This window comes from Sporobolomyces koalae, assembly GCF_050403365.1.
Source record: "Sporobolomyces koalae JCM15063 DNA, S_koalae_JCM15063T_v1_ctg1, whole genome shotgun sequence".
Taxonomy (NCBI): Eukaryota; Fungi; Basidiomycota; class Microbotryomycetes; order Sporidiobolales; family Sporidiobolaceae; genus Sporobolomyces; species Sporobolomyces koalae.
In genome coordinates this window covers 751869-777445 of record NW_027481770.1, presented here as the reverse complement: position 1 = coordinate 777445, position 25577 = coordinate 751869, and the positions used below count along the sequence as shown (strand labels likewise).

Below are 25577 nucleotides of genomic sequence, written 5' to 3'. Positions count from 1 at the left end.
CAATACAGTCTATGTCTAGTGCTACACGGGGATGAGCCAGATTTTCATCAAACTTCTTTTTCTTCTGGTCTCGCATCCGTCTGGCTCGGCGCTTTCTCTTCACCTTTTTCGTTGTCGGTGTCGGCTTCTGCGCCGGCTTCGTCGTCACCCTCGTCCTTCTTCTCGTGCTCGGGCAGGAGATGTCCCAGTCGCAACCGCAAGAATCCTCCCAGATCACCGTCACCAGTCTTGACCGTCAACTCGCTGTTGTGCATCGATGACGAGAATGGTAGTCAGAATAGACAGCGAGGAATTGCCGCAAGCTGTGAGATTGCATACCGAGTACGGTGTAGCGATTCGATAAAGTTGACGCGGTCCATCACGTTGTCGATCTGTCACGCGCCGTCAGATAATATCAGTCTCCAGTCTCTGTTTGCTACCAAGATAATCAAAGGATGTGCTCACTTGATCTTGGAAGTCTTCCTCAGCCGCCACTTCCTTGAACACCGTAAGCATCAGACGAGAGTCGGGTCGCACGTAATGGTGTTTGTCAACGTTGATGATGTGCCACTGATCGAGGTCGTCGATGTAATCCGGTCTCGTCATAATAAAGCGCTGTCGAGTACATAAATACGAAAGGTTCGGTCAGATCTGTCCTCCGAGGGGTCCACAATGTGAGAAGCGCGTGACCGCGTACAGCGTCTCGATAAGTGACTTTGATGTCGAGGTCTTCGGGAAGCGAGTTGATCAAGTCTAGCTCGATCGCCTCCTCTGGTTCGTGTTCGTGCTCTTCTTTCTCAATCTTCTTCAGCACGGCAGAGGAAATCGCCGCTTTCGGATTTTGGGCGAGCTTGGCAAAGTGTTGGAACAACAGCTGCCGATATTAGGTTGATCAGCTTGCCTGACCCGAGTTCTCCAGCTGACGCTAGGGAATTGGAAGACTCACGAATGAACAGTAGGAAACTTTTTGTTCGTCCATGACATCGTCGTCGAGGTCCGGGATCAACCCGACTCGGGAATGCAACCATTCTTTGTGCTCACTGACGAGATCCTTCGCCTTGGCCTCCATGTCGTGACTCTTGACGACTTTCGCCAGGAAGCTCAACCTTCCTCCGATCATGTCCCAAATTTTGAGCGATTGGTCACGGGTAACACGTGGGGCGTCCGGGAATAATCTCTCGTGTGTTCCAGCGAGGTAGTCGTGTGTCTCGCGTGGGGTCAGGTCTCGGATCGAAAGGGTTTGCATGCGGGTTGCCGATCGTCGCAGGTGTCGATAAGTGTGAAAGTTGTCCGAAATGAAAACCTGAATTGTCAATGCTAGTAATCAGCACCTATCGAGCGTAGTCAGCACATCGACTGCTCACGAATGTCGCTACCCCGGACCCAGCCCTGGATGCGTTAGGAGGAGAGCGTCAGTTCTAGAGCTCGTGCTCAACGGACGCCAGAATTCTCACCAAGCTTCCGCTCGCTGTTGCAGCATGTGCAAGAGGGCATGTCCATCATCATCCTGTGTGAACGCACAAGTCAGCGTTATGCTCCAATCCCTCGAGGACTCCATGATCGCAGAACTCACATCTCGCACAAAGTGGATGTTCTGCATGACGATCACGATCGGACGTCCGTGCTTTTTCCGGAATCGGATGGCGACCTGTACGAGATAGTTCTCAGCTCCCTGTAGATTCAGAAGACTGACCGGCAGGTGTATCAACCTTTTCTAGTTTGGAGAGTGCACGCTCAATATCGAGAATCGGACCCGCTTCGCGAGGATCTCGCCGTTGGAACAGTCCCGCGAATGAGTCCTATGATACAATGGTTCATGCTGCGGTATCTTGAGGAAAATCTGCGGAGGTGCACGCACCTCGGAATATTCGAAGTCGAGCGCTTTACCAAGACGAAGCCGGACAACCTCGGCGTCCTCATGAGCTTCGAGCATGGCGATCCCGTCTGCAGAGTTGTTGATCATGGCTTCCAGCACCATAGACGTTTTGCCTGTGCCCTGGTCGATGCAGGTTCGAGTCAGTGCGATCGACACGGCGAGAGAGGATCGGCTTTGAGGCTTACTTTCGGGCCGAGGAGCAGCAGGTCTGATGCATGTAACACGTCAAGCTAGCTCGGTGATACGATTCAGGAGTTAGACTCACATTCTCCCGTGACTGCGCGTCGAGGTCCGAGCGGTCAGTGCGATGAATGCGAACAACAAGATGCGACAGTAGCCTGACCTTCTCCGTTCATGACCTTGTCGATGTAGTCCTGTTCCTTGCGACGGATGCGACCCTTCTTGATTGAGCCGTCCGCCTCGAACTTGGCGGCGAGCGCGAGTTCGAGCGCCGGGTCGAACCCGGCGGTGAACGCGCGTTCCATCTTGCGCAAGACCTCCCATTTGTACCAGTAATGGTACGCGGCTCCAGTCCCGGCGATGAGCGCGACTCCCGCAAACGTAGCGAGCATCGACTCGATCGAGGTGCGGAAGCCGGAAGGTCCGCGTCCCCCACCTGAGCCGCCTGATCCGCGTCCCTGAGGACCATCGCTCGACTCTCGCTGCTCCTCGCTGATGTCCTTGGACATATCATAGTCGTTGCTGTAGCCGATCTGAGGCGCGACGGCGTTGTTGGCGATCGATCGTTGAACATGGCCGCGAGCTGCCGGCACGACACGTGCTCGCGCACAGGCCTGCAGGACAGGACGCGGCCACGGGAGCAGCACACCGGCCCGTCGAAGCATCGCTTTGGTGCTCTGCTACTCGTTCAGTTGGCGGGATCAGCGAGACAGAGCGCTGGAGCTGCCTGGACGCGCGCTGCGAATCCTCGCAGAATCTTGATCAACGCTCTTCGTCTCCAGCCCATCCCGCCGTGCGATCAGCGAGCCGCGATCTTGACGCGCCAATAGTCCGCGACCTCTGCCTGCCGCGCTGGCCATGTCGTCCTCGCGGGAGAAAAAGTTGTCGTACTCGAGGCTGCTGCCGACTTCCACCACGTCGCCCTCGTCGTCCCGCAGCTCGTCTCCGTCGCCCTTGCCTCCAGACGACCACTTTGCGTACTCGACTCAATTGCGCCGGCCCGAGCCCGAATCTATTGTCGACTTTGGCGCGTCCGCCGCCGCGCATGGCTTTCAGGACCTCAAGGACCACGTCCAGGCGCGCTTCACCGCGTACGACCCCATCCGAGATTACCACGATTCAAATGGAGAGACTGCGGGTCTGAGCCAGGCCGCAAACGCATACCCGCCGCAGACCGCCGCCGCGGCGTCCCACCTGCATCACCCGTTCGCGCATACCACCTCGCCCCTGACTCCGAGCGCCCACTTTGCGACCCAGTCGATCCCTCAGACCTTGTCGGCTCTCGCAACTTCGGCCTCGACCGGGCTTGACTCGGCCAAGATCCCCGCGATTCGTGAGCTGTCGGGCGCAAACGAGTTTGTCGTAGAAGCGAAAGAGTCGACTCTCAAAAAGTTCATCACCAAGTTCTACGAGGACCCCTTGATCCTCCTGCTCCTCGCGAGCGCGGGTGTCAGTGTCGTGGTGGGCAACTATGATGATGCCGCGAGTATCATTGTCGCAGTCTTGATCGTCGTGACAGGTCAGCTCGCTCGCTTCGCTCTTGCCGTCCATAAGCTGACATGAAGCTGTTTTCTAGTCGGTTTCGTGCAAGAGCAGCGGTCAGAAAAATCCCTCGAAGCGCTCAACAAGCTCGTGCCGCACTACTCGCACGTCATCCGGTGAGCTTGTCGCATTTCGAGATGATTGCAGTGCAATAGCTAATCTCTCGGGTCCGACTATCTAGGAACGGACAAAAGACCACCCAACTCGCCAACGTGCTCGTGCCGGGAGATCTCGTCACGTTTCATACGGGAGATCGTATTCCTGCCGACGTACGCCTCACTCAGGCTCACGGGCTCGAGATCGACGAGTCGTCCTTGACGGGCGAGACGAAACCGGTCAAGAAGCACACTGAGGCGATCGTCACGGCTGCCACCGGCCTCGGAGGGCTGCCGATCAGCGAACGAGGGAATGTTGCGTTCATGGGTACTCTCGTGCGGAGTGGCCGAGGAGAAGGTATTGTAGTCGGAACAGGTAGCCAGAGCGAGTTTGGAGTTGTATTCTCGATGATGCAGGACGTGAGTCCGGCCGCTTTTTCTCCTCCGATCGATTCTGGTCTATTAAAGGCTGACATGCACGAATGGTCCATCAAGGTGGAGGAGAAAAAGACGCCTTTGCAAGTCTCGATGGATGAGCTCGCAAAACGATTGTCGGCCATCTCGTTCGGAGTGATCGGAATGATCTGTCTGATTGGCGTGTTCCAACACCGAAGCTGGCTCGACATGTTCACGATCGGAGGTGAGCAACATCCTCTGACACTCTTTGCAGCTTCGTCCCCTGATCATTCCTTTCCGACAGTTTCCCTTGCGGTTGCGGCAATCCCTGAAGGTCTGCCGATCGTCGTGACTGTCACTCTCGCGCTCGGAGTGCTGCGTATGTCGAAGCGCAGTGCGATAGTCAAGAAGCTGCCCTCCGTCGAAACGCTTGGCAGTGTCAGCGTCATCTGCTCCGACAAAACTGGTCAGTCTCAGGGTCCTTCAGCATCTGGCGGGCTGCAGCGATGTCCTGATCCGCATGCTCTCTTCATGTAGGTACTCTCACAACGAACGTTATGACCGTCACGAAAGCTTACACGGTCGATCACGATGTGATCGACATTGATCACGCTCCGCCCATGCTCACTCCTGAAGACCCGCGCGCCCAACTGTTCCTCATCGGCAACTTGTGCAATCATGCGCATGCCGATCGAGGCAAATTTCACGGACAGGCTACCGAGGTCGCCTTGATGAATGCACTTACCGCGGTCGGACTCAGCGATCAGCGCAAGGTAAGCTTGCTCGCTGTCTTGCATGCGCGTCCTGAAACAGACACCTGATCAAATTTCGACTGTTCCGCGACCTAGTTCTTCACAAGAAACTCCGAAGTCGCTTTCAGCTCGGAGACCAAATCTCAATCCGTCACTGGAACTTTCACCCACGCATCTTCCAACCCGGAAACGACCTACCTTTCGGGCGCGATCGAACCCGTGTTGGCGAGATGTCGCACATATCTGCGCAACAATGGATCGACCGCAGCTCTCGACGCAGGCACGATCAAGCTCGTACAGACGAAAGCTTCCGAACTCGCTTCGTCGGGACTTCGAGTTGTAGCGATGGCTTCCGGTCCGAATCCTGAAGCATTGACGTTCGCCGGGTTTCAGGGCATGATGGATCCGCCTCGACCTGGAGTCGCGAATGCGATCGCGCGGTTGGCAGCCGGGGGTATCCAGGTCGTCATGATCACGGGTGATAGTGAACAGACGGCGGTCGCGATCGCGAAACAGTTGGGCATCCGGACGAGTACGGGAACGCATGGCAGTCGAGCAGGAGTGTTGACGGGCAAAGAGATCGATCTCCTCAGCCAAAGGCAATTGACCGACCGGATAGGAGGCGTGACGGTGTTTGCCAGGACAACTCCGAGACATAAGATGGCCATTATTGAGGCATTCCAATCGAGAGGTGCAGTGGTGGCCATGACTGGAGATGGAGGTGAGTCCCCTCGTCTTTTTCGTTGTCTCCGTCATTCGCGTTCCTCGAATCTGACATCCTCGGCTTTTCTCTCAGTCAACGATGCACCCGCGCTGCGAATGGCAGACATTGGAGTCGCGATGGGACGAGGAGGAACGGATGTCGCGAAAGAAGCCGCCGACGTGATTCTCGTCGACGACAACTTTGCAACGTTGCTGCCAGCAGTCGAGGAAGGCAAAGGTGAGACACCTGTTGCTTCACAGAGAAGGAGGATCTCCTGGACATATACTCATGGTCAACTTTGGTGCAGGCATTTTCGTCAACATCCAGAACTTCCTATGCTTTCAACTCTCGACAGCTGTCGCAGCACTTTCGCTCATCACGCTGTCCACTGCGTTCGGTCTGCCGAATCCACTGAATCCGATGCAGGTCAGTCGAAGCATGTCTCAATTCGAGGTTTGTGCCGTTGCTGAATCATCGCATAAATTAGATCCTCTTCATCAATGTCATCATGGACGGCCCTCCATCTCAATCTCTTGGAGTCGACCCTGTAGACCGAGATGCCATGAAGCGACCACCCCGACCCAAAAACGCTCCCATCATCAGTCAGAAACTCATGTTCCGCGTTGTCTTCTCGGCGAGCATGATCATTCTTGGGGTACTCTTCGTGCTCGCGCGAGAGCTCGGTGACGGGAGCGACCTTGCCAGGGACCAAACTATGGTGAGCTGAACCACCTCATTCGCCAGGGTATGCCATCGAACGAAAGCTGACGAAATTCGAGATGATTCCTACCTAGACCTTCACGTCCTTCGTCTTTCTCGACCTCGCGTCGGCGCTACAGAATCGAGGTCTCAACGTACCACTACTCCAGGGCAATACGAACAAGATGCTCCTGCTCGCCGTCTCGGTTTCGTTCCTGGTTCAACTTTCCCTCGTCTACATCCCGTTCTTGCAGTCCGTCTTCCAGACGCAAGCGCTCTCGTTGAGAGACCTCACCGTATTGCTCGTGCTCGGAGCTTGCAGTATGTCAATTCACGAGTGGCGGAGAAGGTGGGAACGGAAATCGGTGCAGGAAGAAGCTTGGAGTTCGGCCCAGGTTGTTTGAACTCTCGTTCGTGTCTCGGTAGTTCCAGGTTTTCTCATTGCATTGATACCACTCGCATCATTCCCTCGCAAGCTGTAACGGGACCCACTCTCTGGGGAACCTAGGCCAGTTTTCAAGCTAGGAATTTGACGAGTTTGCGACGAAGCTACAGCACCCACTCGACTTCGAGATGGTAGTCGTCGACTTCTCGCCATTTCGATCGATTCGTGCGATCTCCAAGCGTCATCTGCTCACGAATCGAATCAGCAGGAATGTGCAGCTTCTTCGAGACCGGCTCGTTTCACCGACCGGCAATGCATCTCGTTTGCTTGTCTGTTCGCGAGTAAGCCTCTTGTCTGGGCGAGCCGATGTCTTCGTTTTCGACGTTGGTCCCTGCGATATAGGCCTGGTTCTCGTAGCCACCTTGAGTCAAGGGCTCTCCTGTGGGGAAAGGAGGGAGTGAATCCGCGCACTCATCGTAATCAGTCACGTCCTCTTCTTCAGGAATCTCGAATGCTGTATCGTCTCGAGTATTGTCGGAATCAGAAAGCGTGTCAAACATCTCTTTCTGTTTCCTTCTGATCCTGGCAAGGTTCGTGCGCCGTTTCGGAAGCATCTTGATGGATTTCTCCGTTGTCATATTGCGATCTGAACCCAGTACGGACTCTCGTTCTTCGGCGTTTGAACTGTTTGACGAGTGTCGTTCCTTTCCGTCCCTGCGAGCGTTGCGTTGAGGATTTCGCTTGACACGCTTAGGAGAGATTGTCGGCGACCTCGATAGGTTCGCCTGCTCGTGCGTTTGACGCCCAAGAGTGAGATCCAGAGTGAGGCCCAACCCAAAGGTCGCAGGGTCTGGCAGATCTGCGGATTGCTGCCTGCCCGATGGGGATTTGCTTGGCTCCTCGAACCGCTCCTCTTGCGCGAAATCTCGAACAGGTGAGCTCGAAGATGGAACTCGATGTCGCTTCGCACGAGTCGGTCGAGTAGCTTTAAGCTCTCTGTCTGCTTGGATGAATCTTTCGAGCCACTCATCGCGCACTTCTCGGTGCGGCTTCAACACAGTTTCCCTAGCCGAGGGCGAAGCTGATCGACTCTTGCGATCAGGATCGTACGCTTCGAAAGGCGAGCTAAGATCGAGTCGCGGTAGAGACAAGAATGTGGGAGACTGTGTCCTTCGTTGCGGTTGCTGAACCGGAGAGATACCTTGACTGCGTCCAGAGAGTGAAGCAGCAGCTGACAAAAATGGCGACGCAGGAGCAGCGGGTTTCGCCGCCGGGGAATCGGCGATCGAAGCTCGAGGAGTAGGTTGATGCGAGCGCAGTGCTTCGGGCAGGATTGGCTTGAAGCTCGCTTGCGATGCTCGACTGAGCGTGGCAGCCTCGAATTGATCCAGAGCTTCGCCTGCCGCTGCAGCGGATAGGCCTTGGGCGGGAGAGGGCCTCGGAGAGAGTTTGCCAACATCGATGTAAGTGAGACCTGACGAGGATGAGGATGACGCTGGCGAGACTCGTTGCTCAAGAGCATTTTGTGTAGCAGTGTTCGGACCCTGCCCTTCAGTGGGGGCCGTCTTTCGGGTCTCGACGTGGGCATCGGCGAGGTACGAGCGAGATACTTCGGACTGAACAGCCGCAGTTCTGCCAAAAGAGTCATCCGTACTCATGACTTCCTCATCAAATGCTTCTGTATAAGTCTCAAGCAGGTGCCGGTAGCTGTCTTTGGTGTCCATCGAGGAGTCGGGCGAGTGTGTGGGGCAAGTTCGTATGACAGCGAGTGACTTGACGCGTAAGCTGTTCGGTATTGTTCACTAGCGATTCGCCTGGAAGGTAGAGCTGCCGGGCGGCTGAAATTGGAACGGGATGGTGTGACTCCGCGAAGGTCGAAGGGAAGAAGAGTCTCATCGCATCTTCTTGATCATTCAACCTGAACTACAATCATCCTTGTCGGCAACATGGCTGCTACTCAAGAGACTACCGAATGGCACACTATGTACGTCTCTGTAGACTGTCCCGGGCGGTCTCTGTCCGCTAAAGTCGAGTTCTCGCTTCATGAGTCCAGTTCGATCGAGCTGCCGTTCCCTTCGGCTGCCAACGCGCTACTCGTCAAGCAAGTGATCGAGGTTGATAGACCCCTTCGCCCTACTGAGCTCAAGCGCGTCCTCGAGGTGAAGGATGCATCTCTCGTGGTGTGAGTCGGACCTTTGTTCCCCGTTTCGCGTGCTTTCCCCCTGATCTGACTCGAACACCATCGGTTCAGCACGTTCCTCGCACGGACTGTCGCGCAAGCCCGAGTCGCCCTCGATCATGCTCTGTCCGATATTCAGCTCGTCGTACAAACCATGCACACGTTCGGACCGCGAGAGATGCTCGGAAACGTGCAACAGCCTCCACAGGCCGAGGAAGCACCGAGCCTCGAGGTCGGACTCCAAGGTAGTTGGGATTCGCTCAAACGGGGCTGAGACGAGTCGAACAGAGGGGAGCATCCCGATCTAGAATACGCCCAGTCCGCCGTTTGGCTTGGATAGCCACGAGTTCTCTAATATCTGTTGTTGTATTGCTATATCTTTCGCAAGGATCGAAGCGAGAACTGTTCGCCCGACTGCAACATAACAGCGGTTTTGGCTGCCGATGAGAGTTTCTTCGCCTCGCTTCTCGAGACCTGCGAGTTTCCCTGCTCTGGCATCATACTCTAAGCTGCTCTCGTATCAGCGATCAGTTTCTCGGGCTATCTTGCGCCTTGTCACGAGAAAGCATCGACACTGTCCCAAGGCGTCTCTCGCGTTTGGGCTACTCAAGTCGTAGTATCAGTTGTCACGACAGTGACCTGCTTCAGCTCGGTCTTTTGAGATACAATGCTCGCAATCGACGTTTCCTCTATCGAAAGCTGAACCTGCCTGATAGCCTGGAGAGACAAGTTGCGGCATTGAACGAGGTGCCGTCAGAATTCGGCGGTTGCAGGTGCCGCGTACGTTTGTCGATTCCCACAGACGCGGACCAACAGAACGCGACATGAAGCGTAGGTAACGAGGCTCAGATCATTACGCTCAGCTCGAGGCTCGGGCGCATCGAGTCTGACTGGACTTTCGCGGTCAAAGCATAAGCCTCGAAAGCTGCAAGCCGCAAAAAGATAGCTTTAGCGCGCCCTCAAGCATCGACTACAGGACAAGCACGAAAAAGGAGGAGCCTCGGCACATCGGTCCGTGGTCAACATAGCCGGGAGCAAAAAGTAATGTGCTGACAGTGGGACTCGAACCCACGCCACTTTCGTGACCAGGAGACACACTCTCGAAGATTCGAGAAAGACGTAATCGCTTGAATCTGGCGCCTTAGACCACTCGGCCATGTCAGCGGTGTTCGATGTTGAGTTCTCTATCATTGCATATAGATAGACAAAATCCAGAGAGCCCTTATTCCGCAGCATCTGTCTCATGGTCTCTAGACATTGCCAAAACTGTCAGAGCGGCTATCTTCTTAGCGAATCATAAAGCCGCAAACACGGCGTGCCAAGGCGCTTCCGAAGTACGCGAAGGCGCCATGAGCCAACTTCGCGAAAAAAGATCCAGATGCGCGAATTGCCGCCGGCTGTCCGTCTGCCCCGAAACTTCGAAGATCTGCGACCAGCGACTATGGAGCCTGAAGCATCCGTCATGCCGGTGCAGAAGAAGCAGTCGACCGCTGCTTCGCTCATCTCGGGGTCGATGGGAGGAATGGCGCAAGTGCTCGTCGGTCAACCACTCGACACGATCAAGACTCGAGCGCAGACGGCCATACCGGGACAGTTCAAGGGTCCTCTTGATATCGCGACGCAGACGATCAAGAAGGAAGGCTTCTTTGCCCTCTACAAAGGTTGGTTGATAGACTCCTCCTCCTCCTCCTCCTTGACAGACAGGATTATACTCTGTTAGATCGAGAATACTGACGCAATTCTCCTCGCAGGCATGGCCAGTCCGTTGATCGGTATTGCGGGAGTCAACTCGCTCCTGTTTGCTGCGAACAATTACGCGCGCAAGCTCGTCTCCCCTTTCCCCGACCTCACGATCCCGCAAATCATGCTGGCAGGTTCGATGGCCGGAGTTGTGCAAGCTGTCCTTGCGAGTCCCGTCGAAATGTTCAAGGTCTGTTGAATCGCTCTTTGCGAGCCGTGCCGAGAAAAAACGAGAACCCCGCAACGTTGAGAAACTGACCCGTTGAAGTTCAGGTTCGCATGCAAGCAAATCAATCGACGACACCGAAGCGACTCAAGGATGTTGTTGGCGAGATGTACTCAAAATATGGCTGGAGGCAGGGTATTATGCGGGGATACTGGGTGCGTCTTCGCATTTTTCACCTAGAGCTGCTTAGGTGAGAGGACACGACTGATCGTCGATCACTTAAACAGATCACGGTCGCCCGTGAGATCCCGGCTTATGCTGGTTTGTCTCTTCTCGATTTTACTCCAGTTGCGAATTGAGCTGATAGAGGGTGTCATGTCTCGCAGGTTTCTACGCTGGCTACGAATGGTCCAAGCGATCACTGCAAAAGTCGCTTGGCACGAACAACCTGCCAGTATGGGCGACGTTGACAGCTGGAGGAATTGGAGGAATCGGATATTGGACTGCATGGTAAGCAATTTCTCTTGCGGTCGGCAAACTATCGCATTGGCGCAGCTGACGAGAAGATTCTGGTCTCAATGAACAGCTATCCTCTAGGTGAGTCTGGTCGCTTTAATTTGACCGAACCCGCATGCTAATCTCCTGTCTTTATCAGATGTTGTCAAGTCCCGTATTCAGTTCGCCGAGGCGCCTCCTCGGGGAGCGAACTACATCATCAACGCTTTCCGGGACATCTATCGACGGGAAGGCGCCAAGGCATTCTTTGCTGGTCTTGCCCCTACTTGTGAGTTTTTGATTCAGCAATTCACAAGCAAAGCAAAAGGAATTGACAAGTCCCTTCCCCATGCGCCAGACATTCGAGCGTACGTCATAACAACTGACTCCCAGACAAGGTCCTGACTGATCACTAGTATTGCTTCCCATTCAGTGTTCCTGCAGCTGCTTCTACCGTGAGTCTCGGTTCGACTGGCCAATTTGCGAATTTGTTGAGGCTGACGGGCTCGTTCACTCGGATTGTAGTTTGTTGCGTTCGAGATTACTATGGAGATGTTGCAGAAACACACCAACCTGTAGACGAGGCGGGTTTACAATACCTCGGTTTCACCTCTTCCTACTTTCTCGTGAACGACTCTTTCGACTGCAGCATGTCTCTTGCGGCAGGCATGCCTTGATATCCGGGGGCCTCATCGGGGTCGCCCAAATTAGAAGCGCGCGTTGCTGGTCAAGATTGGCGCGCCGGGGCCTGTCTCGAGCGGAGATTTACTCACGGTCCGGCCGTTCAGCATGAGGGGTTGCGAACGGGAATGATACTTCGTCATTGCGTTCGTCCGGGTCGCGCTCACATCCATGCGGCGCTCGCTGAGAAGCAGGTCCCTCATTCAAAATCTACGTTTCCAAATTTGCATGTTTCGCTTTTTCTTTCTTCTGCGGCACTTCACCGTTGGCCGAAATAGGCCTTGCGGATCTGCATATGATATTCCGAACGCCCAGAGACTCAGTATAGCGAATGAGCGAACAAGCGTTAAACGAACATTAAACCCGTGTCTTTCGACGCTTCTCTCGCCTCATCGCTTTCGCGCCACGGCTACTCATTGTTCGAGCTCGCTCTTGCACTGCGCAGCCACTCGACGACCCTTGCCAGTACCCTCCGAAGCGCGACTTTTCCGATCGATCGAATCTCGAGTCTGCGAGGTTTCTCTCGTCACGCTTTCTTTCCACATGTCGGCACCGTCAATCCAGTACGCGAGTGAGTAGTCGTCCTTTCCACCAAGCCTGCTGTCTAGTCCCGGACGAGGCGCAAACACGACTCACGTTCTCGATGGCCCGTCTTTTCTAGCTCGTTCGCTCAAGCAACTGGGCCTCATCAACGGCCCGCCTTCCTGGCAACCCGTCGCTCAGTTCCAAAAGTAAGCTTTATATGCTCTGCCCTGACTCGAGTCGCGCCTAGGCCTCCTGCGCCGCCAATACCTGCCGAATAGTCGACCTGTGAATCATCCGCCTGGCCGCCTTGTGCGCACCAGGAATCAATCGCGAGTGTGAAAAGGGTTCTGAAGTGATGAGACAAATCGAACCAGGATCAAGCGACCCTTAAATTACAACGCGCTGACAATCGTTCTTGCACTCTTGACAGACCTGAAGGCGCGGTCAAGGTCTACCGATACTCTGCCGATGGTCGATTCTTCGCCTCTGTGACCAGCACGGGGTCAGCTCATTCCTACCTTCTATCACGAGCCTTCACGGGGACGTGCTGACGTCCGCATACGCGATCGAGCAGTGTGCAAGTGCTCGATGCTTCGACAGCTGCTGTCGTGACAGACATCTCGGTCAAGGGTGTCATTGACATTGCCTTCTCGCCGCAAGGAAGTCAACTCCAGACCTGGGAGCGACAAGGTACGGCGATTCTCATCTGCCCGTACGAGAACCATGCTGAACTTTCTCTTGGACGCGTTTACAGTGAAACCTGCCGAGGGAGAGCCTCCTCATCGCAACCTGCGAGTGTTTGACATCGCTTCGGGCCAAGAGATCGCTAGCTTTTCGCAAAAGTCCATCGAAGGCTGGTCAGTCGCGATTTCCCGGCTCCAGGCAATCATGCTCCTTTCAATCGTATACTGACGATTGCTCGACTCTGCAGGGAGCTTCAATACTCCGAGGACGAGAGCAAGGCGATCCGATGCGTGACCAATGAACTCCACGTCTACCACCCTGCATCTTTCGAACAAGGTATCGCCGAGAAGCTCCGCGTCGAGGGCATCACCAGCGTTTGCATCTCTCCTGGCCGCGCACCGAGCGTTGCTATCTTTGTCGCAGAGAAGAAGGTGCGCTGTCATGCTCTTTCTGACCCATCTGTGTAGATTCTGACCCTTCGGCGAGTCACAGGGTGGTCCTGCATCGGTCAAGGTGCACTCGCTCCTCGCCCTCGCGTCGCCTTCCTGCTCGAAGACGTTCTACAAGGCCGACAAGATTCAGATGAAATGGAACAAGTCGGGCACGAACCTCCTCTTCATGACGCAGACCGATGTCGACAAGACCGGCAAGTCGTACTACGGCGAGACGAATCTGTACCTCATGAACGCTGCCGGTCAATTCGACTGCCGAGTAACCCTTGGTACGTGTCGTTCTACCTCGGTAGCCTCCAAGGCAGGCTTTGATCCCTTTTGTGCTGTAATGCAGACAAGGAAGGCGGTATTCACGACTTTGCTTGGTCACCCAACGACCGCGAATTCGCTGTGACATATGGCTGTAAGTCCTCGTTTTCTTTGTTCTCTCTTTCTGTTGGAAGAAGCCCGATTCACGCGGAAGCCCGGACCCAGACATGCCCGCAAAGACTGTCATCTTCGATGCTCGCGTCAAGATCATCAACGATTTCGGAACGAACCCGCGCAACTTCTTGTCGTACAACCCTCAAGGTCGCCTCCTCTGCATTGCCGGATTCGGTAACCTTGCCGGACAGGTCGACGTGTGGGACCGACAAACCCTGAAAAAGGTCACTACTATCGATGCCCCGAACACTGTGCATTGCGAGTGGAGTCCCGACGGTCGGTATCTCCTGTGCGCGACTCTCAGTCCTAGGTTGAGGGTTGACAACGGCATCAAAGTCTACCACTTTACTGGCGGACTCATGCACGTGGATTCAATCGAGGAGCTGTACCAGGTACGCCTCTCCCGACTGTTTCTCTCATTTCAGACCGTGGTCCATTTAGCTGATCCTCCCTTCGCTCTCCGTATCGCACAGGCATCGTGGCGACCGGCGAATCCCGGATTCTGGCCCATGAGCGGTCCTCTCGATCCGGCCCCCGTCGCCTCGATCTCCGTCGCCTCGACTCCTGCGCCGAAACCAGCCGGTACGCTTTCTCGATTTCTCGCTTGGATAGGTCGATTCTCACTTTCGCTGACCTGAGAACAAACAGCCACCGGAGGTGCTTACCGTCCTCCCCACGCTCGGGGCACCCTCACGCCGTCAGTGTACAAGCGCGAGGATGAAGGAGGTGCAGCATACGATGCGAACGGTGCGAACCCGTTCCCGCGCGACAACGCGCGCGAGGGCAACGGAGGTTTCGCTGCGCGTAACGCTCGCCGCGGGATCCCAGGCGCTCCTCCTCCCGGCGCACCCGTCAACGCCGAAGACCCTCTCGCGAACCGACGAAAGAAGAAGGGAGGTGACAAGAAAGCCAAGGGCAACAAGGGCCAACAGCAGCAGGAAGACGGTTCGTCGACGCCCGCGAGCGGTACGGCGACGCCTCAACCTGTCCCTGAACTCGCGCCTCCGGTTCCCGAGGTTCCCGCCGTCGAACCAAGCCTGTCGCCCGAGGACAAGAAGCGTCGTGCGATCGTCAAGAAGCTGACCGCGATTGAGCAGCTGAAGGCGAAGAAGGCCGCCGGAGAGAAACTCGAACTCACGCAACACAAGAAACTCGAGAGGTACGCAAACTTGATATCACGCTGTCGCCGGTGATGATCCGTCCGAAACTGACGTGTCGCGACTCTGTTTCTAGCGAGGCCGAGTTGCGCAAAGAACTCGACGCTCTTGGATCCAAGTAAGGTTATTAGTCGTCATGCATGGTTGTACCCGGCCTTGCATCTGGGCCCAATGAGCCTTTACGGGAAAAAAACGGGGGGTACTGTAGTCACGATGTTTTCTAGAGGTGGATTCTTTCTGTTTGTGTTCTTGTTCTACTCAAATCGCAACACCTCGCATGGTTCCCCCATCTCGATCAAAACTTCGCCTTACTTTGCGCGTGACCATTGCTGCGATTGAGGATTCCTTCGGCCTGTGAAACGTTGCAACGGCGGGAACACAGTCCTCTCGCGTTTACTTGATGGTACAATCGTTTTTGCAGACAAGCCGAGGACGCGAAAGTTGGAACGGAACCTCAGCTAGGCGAATGTAAACCAGCGAGCGACAGGTGATAGGTCAAACGGATAGTTGCCAGAATTATTTCAGGTACTCCGCAAGTCAGACTCCCCCATCACGCCTCATGTCGTTCCTGGCTGCCACGAGGAGAGCGTTCAAGGTATATCCAAGCCCTCTGAGGCGCTGTACGAGCCGCTCTAACCCGTGCTCGTTGTCCAACAGCCCTCTTCGCTCGCCTCTACTTCGCGAGCACTCGCAACTGCTGCCGAGCCGACACCGGACTTGACTGCGCCTCTCGATGCCCCGGTAGCAGCGTCTGAACCTTTGGATGCACCGCCAACACGGCTACCACCGCTTCCCAGGACGCGTGAGTGGATTTCTCGTGTTTCATCTCAAGCGACTACATGTTCGAAGCGCTGACTTGCGTCTCTGCGCTACTCGTAGCTCGACCTTCCGCACTCGATGCGTTTGTACATGTGCCTCTCGACACGTTCTACCCGCGACACGCCGACGCCGCGCTCAACAACCCGAGCGAACGCATGATCGTGCCGCTGCCGGCTCCGCTGTTCAACGTGCCGTCTCGCCCTTCGCTCCTGCACAAGATTGTCGTCGCGCATCTGTCGTCGCTGCGAGCGGGTACCGCCTCGACCAAGAACCGCGCCGAGGTGAACTACTCGGGCAAGAAGATTCGCCCGCAGAAAGGTACCGGACACGCTCGTCTCGGTTCGAGGGGCAGTCCGATGCTCAAGGGAGGAGGAAGAGCGTTCGGACCGAGGCCGAAAGGACCTGATGGATGGAATCGCAAGATCAACCGCAAGGAGGAACAGCTCGGGTTGAGGGTCTCGCTCAGTGAGAAGTGGCGCGCGGGCAACCTCGCAGTCGTCGAGAAACTCGGTCTCGACGTACCGAGCACGCGCACGCTCAAGGAGAAACTCGTCGAACGAGGTTGGACGAACGCACTGTTCGTGACAGGCTCTTCGGGCACGGACGCCGACGAGCGCGCGCGATGGGCGTTCGAGCTCTCGAGCGGCAACCTGCCCGAAGTTGCGGTCGTGACGGACGTGTTCGACTTGACCGTGTGGGACATCATCAAGCGTCGCAACGTCGTGCTCGACCTCGAGGCGGTCGACAGTGTCATCGCGCGCATCGACCCGAACGGCCCGTGGCTCGAACAGGAGTGGGAGGACTTTGACGAGGGAGAGTTCGAGGAGGGAGAACTCGACGAACTGGTAGACCGACAGGCACTCGAGCAGATTGCGTCGGCAGAAGCGAGGGTCTAGACTGGACGTGTGTAATATTGACAAGCATGACTTGACCAGCTCACCTAGTATACTACCGTTAGCGCATCGCAGGTTGTCCGAGAAAATCCGAAGTGTTGCCGCGGAGAGACGGATCCCGTGGAATTGCACCGGCCGGTTTACGCTGAGTGCATTCAGTCAATCGATTCGATTCTCCGATCTCTCGCGACTCGGTTGTCCGGACGACGCTCATGTCGCTGTCGCAGCTGTTCCCTTCGGCGGCGTCGTCCGCAGGCGACTCGTCGCAGTCACAATCAGCGCTGTCGGATGCCGACTCGTCCAGCTCGAACGACAGCATATCGATCCTGCAACCGTTTGGCTACTCGGCGTCGGCGTGCGGGTACTGCTCCGAGGTCAAAGGCGAGCGGTCTCGCGCCAAGAGCAGCAAGTCGTACGGGTGAGCAGCTCTTCTCGGCAGCTGTTGATTCAACGCCGCTAATCGTCATACTCGCTCTCCTTGGCTGCAGGTGTTGGGCGCATACGCTGAGCTGCTCGACGTACAAAATGCTGCTCGATCGAGGCTGGAGGAGGAGTGGATGCTACCTGTACAAGCCCGATAACGCCAACACTTGCTGCGTGCAATACACCATCTCGTGCGTCCGTCCACGCGTTTCTTTCCCCTCAGTTAGTAGCGCTGATCTATCGAGGGTCTCGCAGACAAGACAGCAGCAAATTCAGACCAAGTCGCAGTCAGCGCCAGGTCCTCCAACGCTTCTCGAACTTTGTCAAGGAAGGCGGCCGAACCGGCGAGCGAGGATGGGGACCCGCCAAGACTTCGGCCGACTCGACCGAGCTCGCTGAGGATCGCACGAAAGACGACAAGGCGAAAGCGAAGGGCAAAGGCAAGGCGAAGCACCAGCATCCGATCGAGTACTCCGAACTGGTCGGCGGCGGCGACTGGTCCCACTCGCCAAGCGATCATCCCTTCAAACACAAGTTCGAGGTGAGCGCTTCGAGCACTTGGTATATTTGTCGCACTCATGCGCAACCCGGTCTAACCATCCGGACTGCCCAACTAGTATGTCGTCGAACCTGCGAGCTATACCGACGAAAAATACGCACTGTTCAAGCGGTATCAGGTAAATTCTCGCTTGTACGCGCCTCGTTGTTGCAAAAGACATGTACTGACTCGCTGTCTGAACCTGAAACAGATGGAAGTACATTCGGAACCTGAATCGAAAGTATCCGTGAAAGGCTTCAAACGCTTCCTCGTCGATACCCCGCTCGATGTACGTCGCGTTTGCCCACTACCGGTGGTACGGACTGTCACGGGAAACTGACATCGATACACGTGAATTCTAGCTCGAACCGACATCGCTCAACGGAGTTTCGTATGGCTCCCACCACGCCCTGTACCGGCTCGATGGCGTCCTGATCGCCTTTGCCGTGCTCGACTTGCTACCACAAGCGGTATCGTCCGTGTACTTCGTCTGGAACCCGGACTGGGCTGGCATGAGTCTTGGCAAAGTGAGCGCTCTGCGCGAGATTGACATGGTGCGCAACTTGGAAAGTCGAGGGTTATGGGAAGCGGGTAAAGGCAGGTACATGATGGGCAAGTCTCGTGTTTTCCGTTTTCCGCTAGGGTCCCACTCGGCACGTCCTGACTGGGGATTGGTCGATTGTTCAGGCTACTATATCGAGGTACCAAAAATGCGTTACAAGGCAGACTATCAGCCTTCATTCCTGCTCGACCCCGTAAGCTCGAGACACTGACAAAATCTTGGACGTGATACTGAGGAGCACAAGCTGCAACAGGCAACGAACGTGTACTATCCCTGGGAGCATTGCAAGCCCCTCGTCAGCGCTGCCATGCCCCGCGCAGCGTCGTTCTCGAATCCAGCCTCGAATCCGCCAGCGACAATCTCTACAGAAACCGCTTCTTCGCACGGGACGAACTCGGGCTCTCAAAAGCAGAACGAGGCAGACCGAGCTCGCGACTCGGGAGAAAGCGAAGACGACGAAGATGAAGAGGACATTCAGTTCCCAATCCCACCTCCGCCAGGATGTCTCGATCCTCACAAGCTGCCGAAAACCCTCTTGCTCAATTCTTATGTGCTCGAGTCGCGCACTCTGGTCCCTGTCGTTGTATGTGTTTTCTCTTTCTCGAGTGATCACTCGTCTGGGGAATGAGCAGCAGGTTCATTGAGAAAAACAGATCTCGACTGTCTGGCACGAGGTTGATGGGCAACGAGAAGTCAAAGAATTGCTGGCAGCGACTGGAGAAGCGTTGGCGGGTAGGATGGCAATCTGGATGGGGAGATGAGGTCACCTGCATTTTCTTCCTCTTCGCCCCTCCTCGATACCACCGGAGATTGCCTTGACTATCCTTTACTGCATTTCGAAAACATGAATTCACATCTCTAGGTCTCGAGAACGAGACATTCTGCAGAAATCGATCAGCCGGAAACGACTCTAGGGGACGCGATGCAGCAAGCCTCGGCTGAAGGGGGCTCGGGATCTAAGAGGCGTTTGGGTTTCAAGCTGATTCTGACGAGACTAGACTCGACAAAAAGCTTCAGATGACCGGGTAGCTTCTCATCCTCCGTAGCCTCTCGCCGAATTTGTTCTTTTATCTCCGAGCCCCTTTGCGAGAGTCTATGGTATCCCAGAGAGAAAATACAAGGATTGCAGGAGCACGACAGGCCGGAGGCGGTACCTAATTGTACAACAAAAACGAAGGAAAGATCCGGCAAGCAGACAAAGGCACGCACATCTCGTAACCTTTCAGAGATACTGTCAAGGTTTTCGTCAACTGTCAGCTTGAGCGTTTCCCGCATGTGGACTCCCAGCACAGGGGTTCGAAACTCACAGGTACACTGGAAAAGTCGAGCTGATCTCCAAAGTCGTCTCCCTCTCCTTCTTCCTCGGCATCATGATCATGGAAATCAGCGTCGTCTTCCTCTTCCTCCTCCTCGTCGTCATCATCACGTTGCCCCTTTATCTTCTGCTTGTACTCTTCCGCCTCGGTCGTCGCATGTGGTGAGACTTTCGATTCGTGATAGTACCGTTCAAAGTCTCCATCCTCGGGCAGACTTCCAGGCATGGACGATGATCGATGGTGACGATTGTATCGTGTCTGATCGAGATCGTCTTCTTCGAGCTCGACGGGGTCTTCAGCGACTGTTGCTGACAACAATGGGCTCGAGGGTGTCGTTCCCCGAGTCGAGCGGGATGGCGGGCCGGTGTCACTGAGCGCCGAGCGAGACGAACGTCGCGAGAGACTGCTCGCGATCGTACCCAATCGAGGGAACGCTATCCGACTGGAAGACTGATCGGAACGAGCCGAAAGAGCAGGAGAAGGTGGGGCGAGTTCCGGGAAATCGATCTGAGGTAGCGGCGCGCGCCAATAGTTGAAATCGGTAAAGTCGGGCACGGTGGTCTTGTTGATCGGAGGGAACATCTGATCTACGAGATCCGTCATATGGATGTAGCTATTTAAAGAGCAAAATCAGCATCGGCGCAAGAAGGGGCTCATTGGCCTGTTCACGCACGAAGATTTGTAGCCGGCGAGCTCGAGCAGCTCCATCTTGACTTCTCCGTTCGAATCAATCGTGAAGATGCGAGACGAAGGAATGTCTACACTTCGATACGAGAGGGCATCGGTGATTCGGTTGCCGAATCCCGCGTAGAACGGTGATCGTTCGCCGAACAATCGTTGAATGTCGCGCAGACAAGCCATCTTGAAGACTTCGGGCTTCCTCATGATGACCTCGCTGATTGCCACGGACAGTTGCCTCAGTGAAACCCAGACCTAGCTGGTCGAGCGGCAAGAGAGGTGCTTACCGATGAAGCGAAGTCATCAATCGATCAGGACTCATAATGACAGGACCGTCTGGAAGCTGAAAGCCATTCTGCTTGATACCTTTGAGGTACTCGCGAGTTGTGTCGGCCTGTCCGATAGCGCGTGAGGTCAAGTACATCATCTTGTAGCCATTCCTCGAGATGTCGGTGTAGAGTTTGGCGACGCCGAGATGGGTCCAGTCTCTGCCAATCATCGTGAAGACGTGTCCAAGCGCATCCGATCTGCAGACAATCAATCAGACCATTTTTCGTTGAGTCAGGGACCCTCTCTAATTGAGACGGATCCTGCGCGAGGTGACGTACTTTGTGATGGTCCCGTCGATGTCGGAAATGACCACTTGATAGTCACCCTCCCACAAGAATATTCTCGACGTGCAGGTCGCGTATCCGGAATAGGATGAGCGAACGGAGAACGAGATGGTGTTCATACCTTTGTTCAGTTTGAGCGCTTTCTGTACCGAGTCCCAGCCGTCAAATGGCTTGAAAGTCAGGCCAACAATTTCGAGCCTCCTGAAAAGGAGTCGTGCTCACCAATTGTTCAGATGTCAGTCGCAGGGTCTTTGCATAGTGTTTCGTATGATCCTCGGGCGGAAAATCGTCTTCGTGAACGAGTGGCGGTGATGCTGCGTCGGATCTGTCGAGAGGGGGTGGATCGGGAGTCGGTACAGATCGAGGGGAATCCGGCGGGCTCATTGGCGGACTCGTCGGCGGGCTCAGCTCTGACCCTGGCAGACTGACGGTTGAAGCCGCGTCTCCCTGAACTGTCGAGTTGCGATTGCGACCCCACCACAAACTCCACCGACCAGATCGTTTCGATGTCTGGTCAACATGTCGGTGGTGCTCGGGGTGTTCGACAAGCGATCGTCGGTAGACGGACAAGGACGCGAGGACAGGAGACGCGTTGTCCCACGTGAGGTACCGACCGGCGTACTTGACGACGAGGTCGGGATTCTCGGTCAGTTCCGTTTGTTCCATAAACTGGTTGAAGGTGACCTGATGTTCGAGGAAAGCGCGATCGGCAGCTCGCTGATTCACAACGCAAGTCGTGTCAGTCATCATTCTACCGATCAGGGAGCTCGATACGAATTTCGACGAACTTGTTCGTGACCAAACTCTTCGCTGCCGCACAGGCTCATCTCGAAGACGTGCACCTTGCCTCCGATCTTGAGAGAGAATTGCTTGGGGCTCGCGTGGAAAACTCCGTCATCGGGGCTCGGAGCGATCTCAGATTCAGCGTGGAGCGATTGCAGGCTCGAGATACTGACGGGTCGAGGCGGCGGGGAACTGGCGCGCGAGCTGTGTCGGGATCGAGTTTCAGGGACTTTGCGGTCGGACGCGGGCGTTCCTGGGTTGAGGTCCAAGGGTGGTACAGAGCTGTCGGCACCGGCTTCTTCATCGGTGGAAGGTTCGAAGAAATTGGCGAGGGTGGTTGGATCGGTCGATTGCAAGAGAGCCTGAGTGAAGCTGATGATCTCCTTCTCCGCCTCTGTTTACGCAATCGCGTCAACGACAGGTCTCGTGATCAATGTTTGGATAAGAAAACTTACGCGCGTTGATCCCGAGCATTGTAGGTGCAAGTTCCTCCCCTATTCTCTGGTCTACTTCCTCTTCTCGCGCTTCCTTCTCCTTGTCGACTTTGTAGCCACTCATGTCGAGCATGAGAGCGCCCGTGTTTGCGGGTGCGACGCCAACTTCTTCTCCAGCGGCATTGCGCAAGATCTTGCCCGTCGCCACGTCAATATCGGACGGTCCAGTCGGGAGCGGCCGCATCGAAAAGTCGACCGAGCCCCTCATTCCGTCATGCGACGTCGCAAGTCCGGTCCCTGAAGAGCCTCCGAGAATCGCCTCGACGTCGGCGTTCTGTTCCCTCGCGGCCTTGATCACCTCGTCACCCGTACTTCGCATGGTCTTGCCATCAATGCTCATCCCCGCAAGTCTCTCCTCGACATCTGGGTCGATCCGACCGGTTTCGGCCTTTCGACCTTTCGGGTCTTCAGACGATGGTCGGATCAATCCAGATTCTGTAGCCGTTCCTCCTGCTCCTGCTGCGACGTCCTTCTTGAAATCGTGCTTGAGCTTGGCATCACGGATCTCGTGGCCGACATTGCCGGCGGCGGCGAACGGAAGCATGCCCGCTGCCTTCTCGACCGCTCTTGCGATGGGTCCAGGGATCGCGTCGCTAGATTTCGCTTCAGCTTTCGCGCGACCTTCTTCTACTGGACCAGAGGTGTCGAGCGCGTGGAGGTTGTCGGTCGAAGGATGCGGCGTGAGATGCGCGAGCTGCGGGATCGTGCGCAGTGTGCCCGTTGGAGACCCGAAATTGGTGCTTGCGAGGGAGGCGTAACGGGAAGAATTTGGCGAAGACGGATGCGATGGCGTAGGAGTGAACAGCTCTAGGAAGCCGCAACAAGTCCGTCAGTGACCGAGAGCGAGGCTCAGAATGGGTCGATAGGATGGAGTGAACGAACGATCCTCGTCGGCTTCTCCTACCGAGGATTCTTGCTTGCCCATCGCGGGAGCGTCAAGGTCGAACGGTTCCGGATCCTACGAGTCAAGAGTCAGCCTTCCCGTGAAAAGTTTCGAGATAGACACGGGACAGAGACTCACGCCTGAATCCCCCTGGCCATCGTCGGAAACGGGACCGCTGAGCGGACTGGTTTGGAGGCTCTCTGGCACGTCGGCGTCGGTCTCAAACACGAAGAACGCCTCGCCAGTCTCTCCGACCTTCATGTAGAACGGTACGCGCTCATCGTTGACGCTGATTCGAACCTGTTGGGTTTGGACCCCACCAACAAGCCGGTCAGTCCGTGTCCGAACGCCCCACGAGGCAGAGTCAGGCACTCGAGTGCGATGGAGGGTCGAGTCGCACCTTCTTGTCGACAGGTCTCAACACACTCAGCTTGCCGAACCGAACATGGAACGGAGAGCATGCGAGTTCGACCTCGCCGGGAACTGCGGCGGGCCTCTCGACGACGATGACATCGATCGCACCCGTGAGCGTCGCTGGATTGATGTCCTTGTAGTACTGCACAGCCTGTGGAATGAACGCGAGTCAGTATCGAATCACGGGTTCCACGCGAGGCAGTTGGGAACATCAAGCGCGAATGCGCAAGTACGAACCTTGGAAACCCACTGCATCCCTTGCGAGAAGAGCTCAGCCCTGCCGTTACTGGTGAGGCGAACTGTACAGGAAAGGCGCGTGCCGAACAACGGATGGACGAAACGCGGTTGGATGAAGAATCCCGAGACCGGTGACGCTGCGCAAACACCCGCATTATATGCGAGATCAATATTAACGTTTTAACGTTGCACCACATGAATTAGCCGCCGCCTTCTCTCACTCTCTTCCCCATCACACCTCTTGCGCATGAAAGCGTAGCATTACAATCGAATTTATCCAGCATGCATCCCTGACCACGGCCCATGCCCCCCGCTCGTGGCTATTTCCGCTTGGTAGAACGTTCTTTTCCTCCCTTCTTGATCGCAGTCGAAGATCCTTCCTCCTTGTCGTCGATCTCTTCAATCTTGGCGCTGTGCACACGAGAAAACATCAGTACTAGCAAGACAGGTCAAATCGGAACAAGCGGAAGAGGGAGCCCACCCCGTCTGAACCGTCTCGGGTCTGGCGGTTGCGTTCTGCGCTTTGGCCTTCTTGTCGCTCGAATGGAGCCACGAGAGGAAGATGTTCATGATGAACCCACTGATTCCGAGCAGCACGACGTTGGGGATCTTGCTCGTCGCCTTGTGCCATCGCGCCCACGCATCCGACAGTTTCGCTACAGCAAATTCGCTAAAAGCAGTTTCCAGAAGAACATGAAAGTGAGTCAGCCCGTGAGCCTGGGAGGAATTGAGATGCACTCCTTTTCGAGACTCTTACAATTTGCCGCCTGGAGCGAGCGAGCCTGTCCAGATTGGCAGGGTTTCCCAAACCTCGGGTTTCGAGAGCAATTCGGCAAACGATTCCGCCGAAGGTCGGAGCATGCTGGGTTTGATGAACCTCAGATCGCGGTTGCGGTTCGTCGCAATCACAATCACAGGAGGACTGTCAAGGTAAAGCACGAAAGATATTTGTGAGCCTCTCTCCGCTCGTTACCAAGTGAGCGATCAAGACATGGTCTCACCGCCAGAGCCACCACCGAGTGGCAAGCACTGTTTCTTGGTTGTAACTCAGCCTCGCGAACCTGACCTGCTTGGGCAAACTTCCGCCAGCGAGACTCGAATTGTCCCTCGCGACCTGATCGAGAGCTTCCGTGTAGGCCAGTGAGACGCTATCAAACATGGAAATCGTTCAGTTGTCTTTCTGATTGGGTCGCGTACGAGAAGAGCGGATTGCAAGTGGGGCGGGGGAATTGCCAAACTCACGCATCAGGACCGTGAACGTTGACGACCCACACAGTGTCGTCAGGGAGAGGTGAAGCGAACGTGTTGTCGACAGTTCCAGTCGTGAGCGCAGTCTTCCAGTTCTCGTCAGTGAGATCAACTGAACCCCGAGAGAGTGAGACCCGAATCAGCGTCGAGGTCCAAGTTGGAGAGCGACGAGACCAAGAGGAACGTACGCGCGTAAGGATGAGGTTCGAGTGGCCGGTCACCCTTGGTCAGGATCGCATCGATCGATGATTCGTTGAGGCGGAGGATGTTGCGAAGCCCGAATCGCACTGTGCCTTCGCCGACCGACGAGATGATTCCTAATGGGCTCACGGCATACGCACCCGTGATGCTGGTGAGTGCAAGCAACCCGAATGATCGCTTGAGCTGCATTGTCGGAAGAGTAAACGCGTTCTGGCGTGAGAGAGCAAGCGGAGAGGCGCAATTCGATTGGCACCACACGACTTGGCGCCGCCACGCGGGACAACCGGCGGCGATAAGGGAAAATTTACCGACATCACGTGCCCGATACAACACTACGGACAGAAACTCTACATGCGCAAGTACGA

General features: G+C 55.6%; 10 protein-coding genes across 10 annotated transcripts; 6 read left to right on the top strand and 4 right to left on the bottom strand.

Moving 5' to 3' along the window:
- Nucleotides 1-47: 47 nt before the first annotated feature.
- On the bottom strand, nt 48-2700 carry JCM15063_003447 (ATP-binding protein; the record flags this gene model as incomplete). Its single annotated transcript, XM_076675368.1, has 13 exons — nt 48-243; nt 319-371; nt 445-594; nt 677-853; nt 926-1282; nt 1344-1368; nt 1434-1486; nt 1553-1627; nt 1689-1778; nt 1838-1975; nt 2041-2063; nt 2121-2132; nt 2199-2700. The coding sequence occupies 13 exons, from the start codon at nt 2698-2700 to the stop codon at nt 48-50; spliced, it is 1851 nt and encodes a 616-aa protein (XP_076537452.1).
- Nucleotides 2701-2893: 193 nt separating this feature from the next.
- On the top strand, nt 2894-6626 carry PMR1 (Ca(2+)/Mn(2+)-transporting P-type ATPase PMR1; the record flags this gene model as incomplete). Its single annotated transcript, XM_076675367.1, has 11 exons — nt 2894-3554; nt 3612-3693; nt 3759-4092; nt 4168-4312; nt 4373-4534; nt 4606-4841; nt 4917-5541; nt 5617-5760; nt 5831-5949; nt 6011-6241; nt 6318-6626. 11 exons carry the CDS (start codon nt 2894-2896, stop codon nt 6624-6626), a joined length of 3048 nt encoding a protein of 1015 aa, XP_076537451.1.
- Nucleotides 6627-6906: 280 nt separating this feature from the next.
- Nucleotides 6907-8331, bottom strand: JCM15063_003445 (uncharacterized protein; the record flags this gene model as incomplete). The annotated part of the gene is made up of 1 exon (XM_076675366.1): nt 6907-8331. One exon carries the CDS (start codon nt 8329-8331, stop codon nt 6907-6909), a length of 1425 nt encoding a protein of 474 aa, XP_076537450.1.
- Nucleotides 8332-8553: 222 nt separating this feature from the next.
- JCM15063_003444 (CTAG/PCC1 family protein) lies at nt 8554-9060 on the top strand (the record flags this gene model as incomplete). The annotated part of the gene is made up of 3 exons (XM_076675365.1): nt 8554-8591; nt 8661-8789; nt 8859-9060. 3 exons carry the CDS (start codon nt 8554-8556, stop codon nt 9058-9060), a joined length of 369 nt encoding a protein of 122 aa, XP_076537449.1.
- Nucleotides 9061-10227: 1167 nt separating this feature from the next.
- JCM15063_003443 (uncharacterized protein) lies at nt 10228-11766 on the top strand (the record flags this gene model as incomplete). The annotated part of the gene is made up of 10 exons (XM_076675364.1): nt 10228-10447; nt 10538-10716; nt 10800-10907; nt 10980-11013; nt 11079-11202; nt 11279-11289; nt 11348-11476; nt 11546-11555; nt 11621-11642; nt 11713-11766. 10 exons carry the CDS (start codon nt 10228-10230, stop codon nt 11764-11766), a joined length of 891 nt encoding a protein of 296 aa, XP_076537448.1.
- Nucleotides 11767-12411: 645 nt separating this feature from the next.
- On the top strand, nt 12412-15231 carry JCM15063_003442 (translation initiation factor 2A; the record flags this gene model as incomplete). Its single annotated transcript, XM_076675363.1, has 12 exons — nt 12412-12439; nt 12530-12599; nt 12824-12895; nt 12968-13083; nt 13148-13250; nt 13325-13451; nt 13570-13798; nt 13864-13932; nt 14004-14344; nt 14426-14534; nt 14601-15111; nt 15186-15231. 12 exons carry the CDS (start codon nt 12412-12414, stop codon nt 15229-15231), a joined length of 1821 nt encoding a protein of 606 aa, XP_076537447.1.
- A 437-nt stretch (nt 15232-15668) lies between these two features.
- YML6 (mitochondrial 54S ribosomal protein uL4m YML6) lies at nt 15669-16824 on the top strand (the record flags this gene model as incomplete). The annotated part of the gene is made up of 3 exons (XM_076675362.1): nt 15669-15704; nt 15767-15911; nt 15989-16824. 3 exons carry the CDS (start codon nt 15669-15671, stop codon nt 16822-16824), a joined length of 1017 nt encoding a protein of 338 aa, XP_076537446.1.
- Nucleotides 16825-17033: 209 nt separating this feature from the next.
- Nucleotides 17034-19105, top strand: ATE1 (arginyltransferase; the record flags this gene model as incomplete). The annotated part of the gene is made up of 9 exons (XM_076675361.1): nt 17034-17239; nt 17310-17435; nt 17500-17785; nt 17862-17921; nt 17994-18071; nt 18145-18394; nt 18470-18537; nt 18598-18927; nt 18998-19105. The coding sequence occupies 9 exons, from the start codon at nt 17034-17036 to the stop codon at nt 19103-19105; spliced, it is 1512 nt and encodes a 503-aa protein (XP_076537445.1).
- A 461-nt stretch (nt 19106-19566) lies between these two features.
- On the bottom strand, nt 19567-23781 carry PAH1 (phosphatidate phosphatase PAH1; the record flags this gene model as incomplete). The annotated part of the gene is made up of 12 exons (XM_076675360.1): nt 19567-19575; nt 19652-20273; nt 20334-20555; nt 20626-20865; nt 20947-21095; nt 21175-21669; nt 21741-22129; nt 22191-23036; nt 23112-23187; nt 23251-23412; nt 23513-23677; nt 23764-23781. 12 exons carry the CDS (start codon nt 23779-23781, stop codon nt 19567-19569), a joined length of 3393 nt encoding a protein of 1130 aa, XP_076537444.1.
- Nucleotides 23782-24083: 302 nt separating this feature from the next.
- Nucleotides 24084-25401, bottom strand: JCM15063_003438 (uncharacterized protein; the record flags this gene model as incomplete). The annotated part of the gene is made up of 6 exons (XM_076675359.1): nt 24084-24174; nt 24245-24433; nt 24521-24685; nt 24765-24911; nt 25006-25123; nt 25200-25401. 6 exons carry the CDS (start codon nt 25399-25401, stop codon nt 24084-24086), a joined length of 912 nt encoding a protein of 303 aa, XP_076537443.1.
- Nucleotides 25402-25577: the final 176 nt, after the last annotated feature.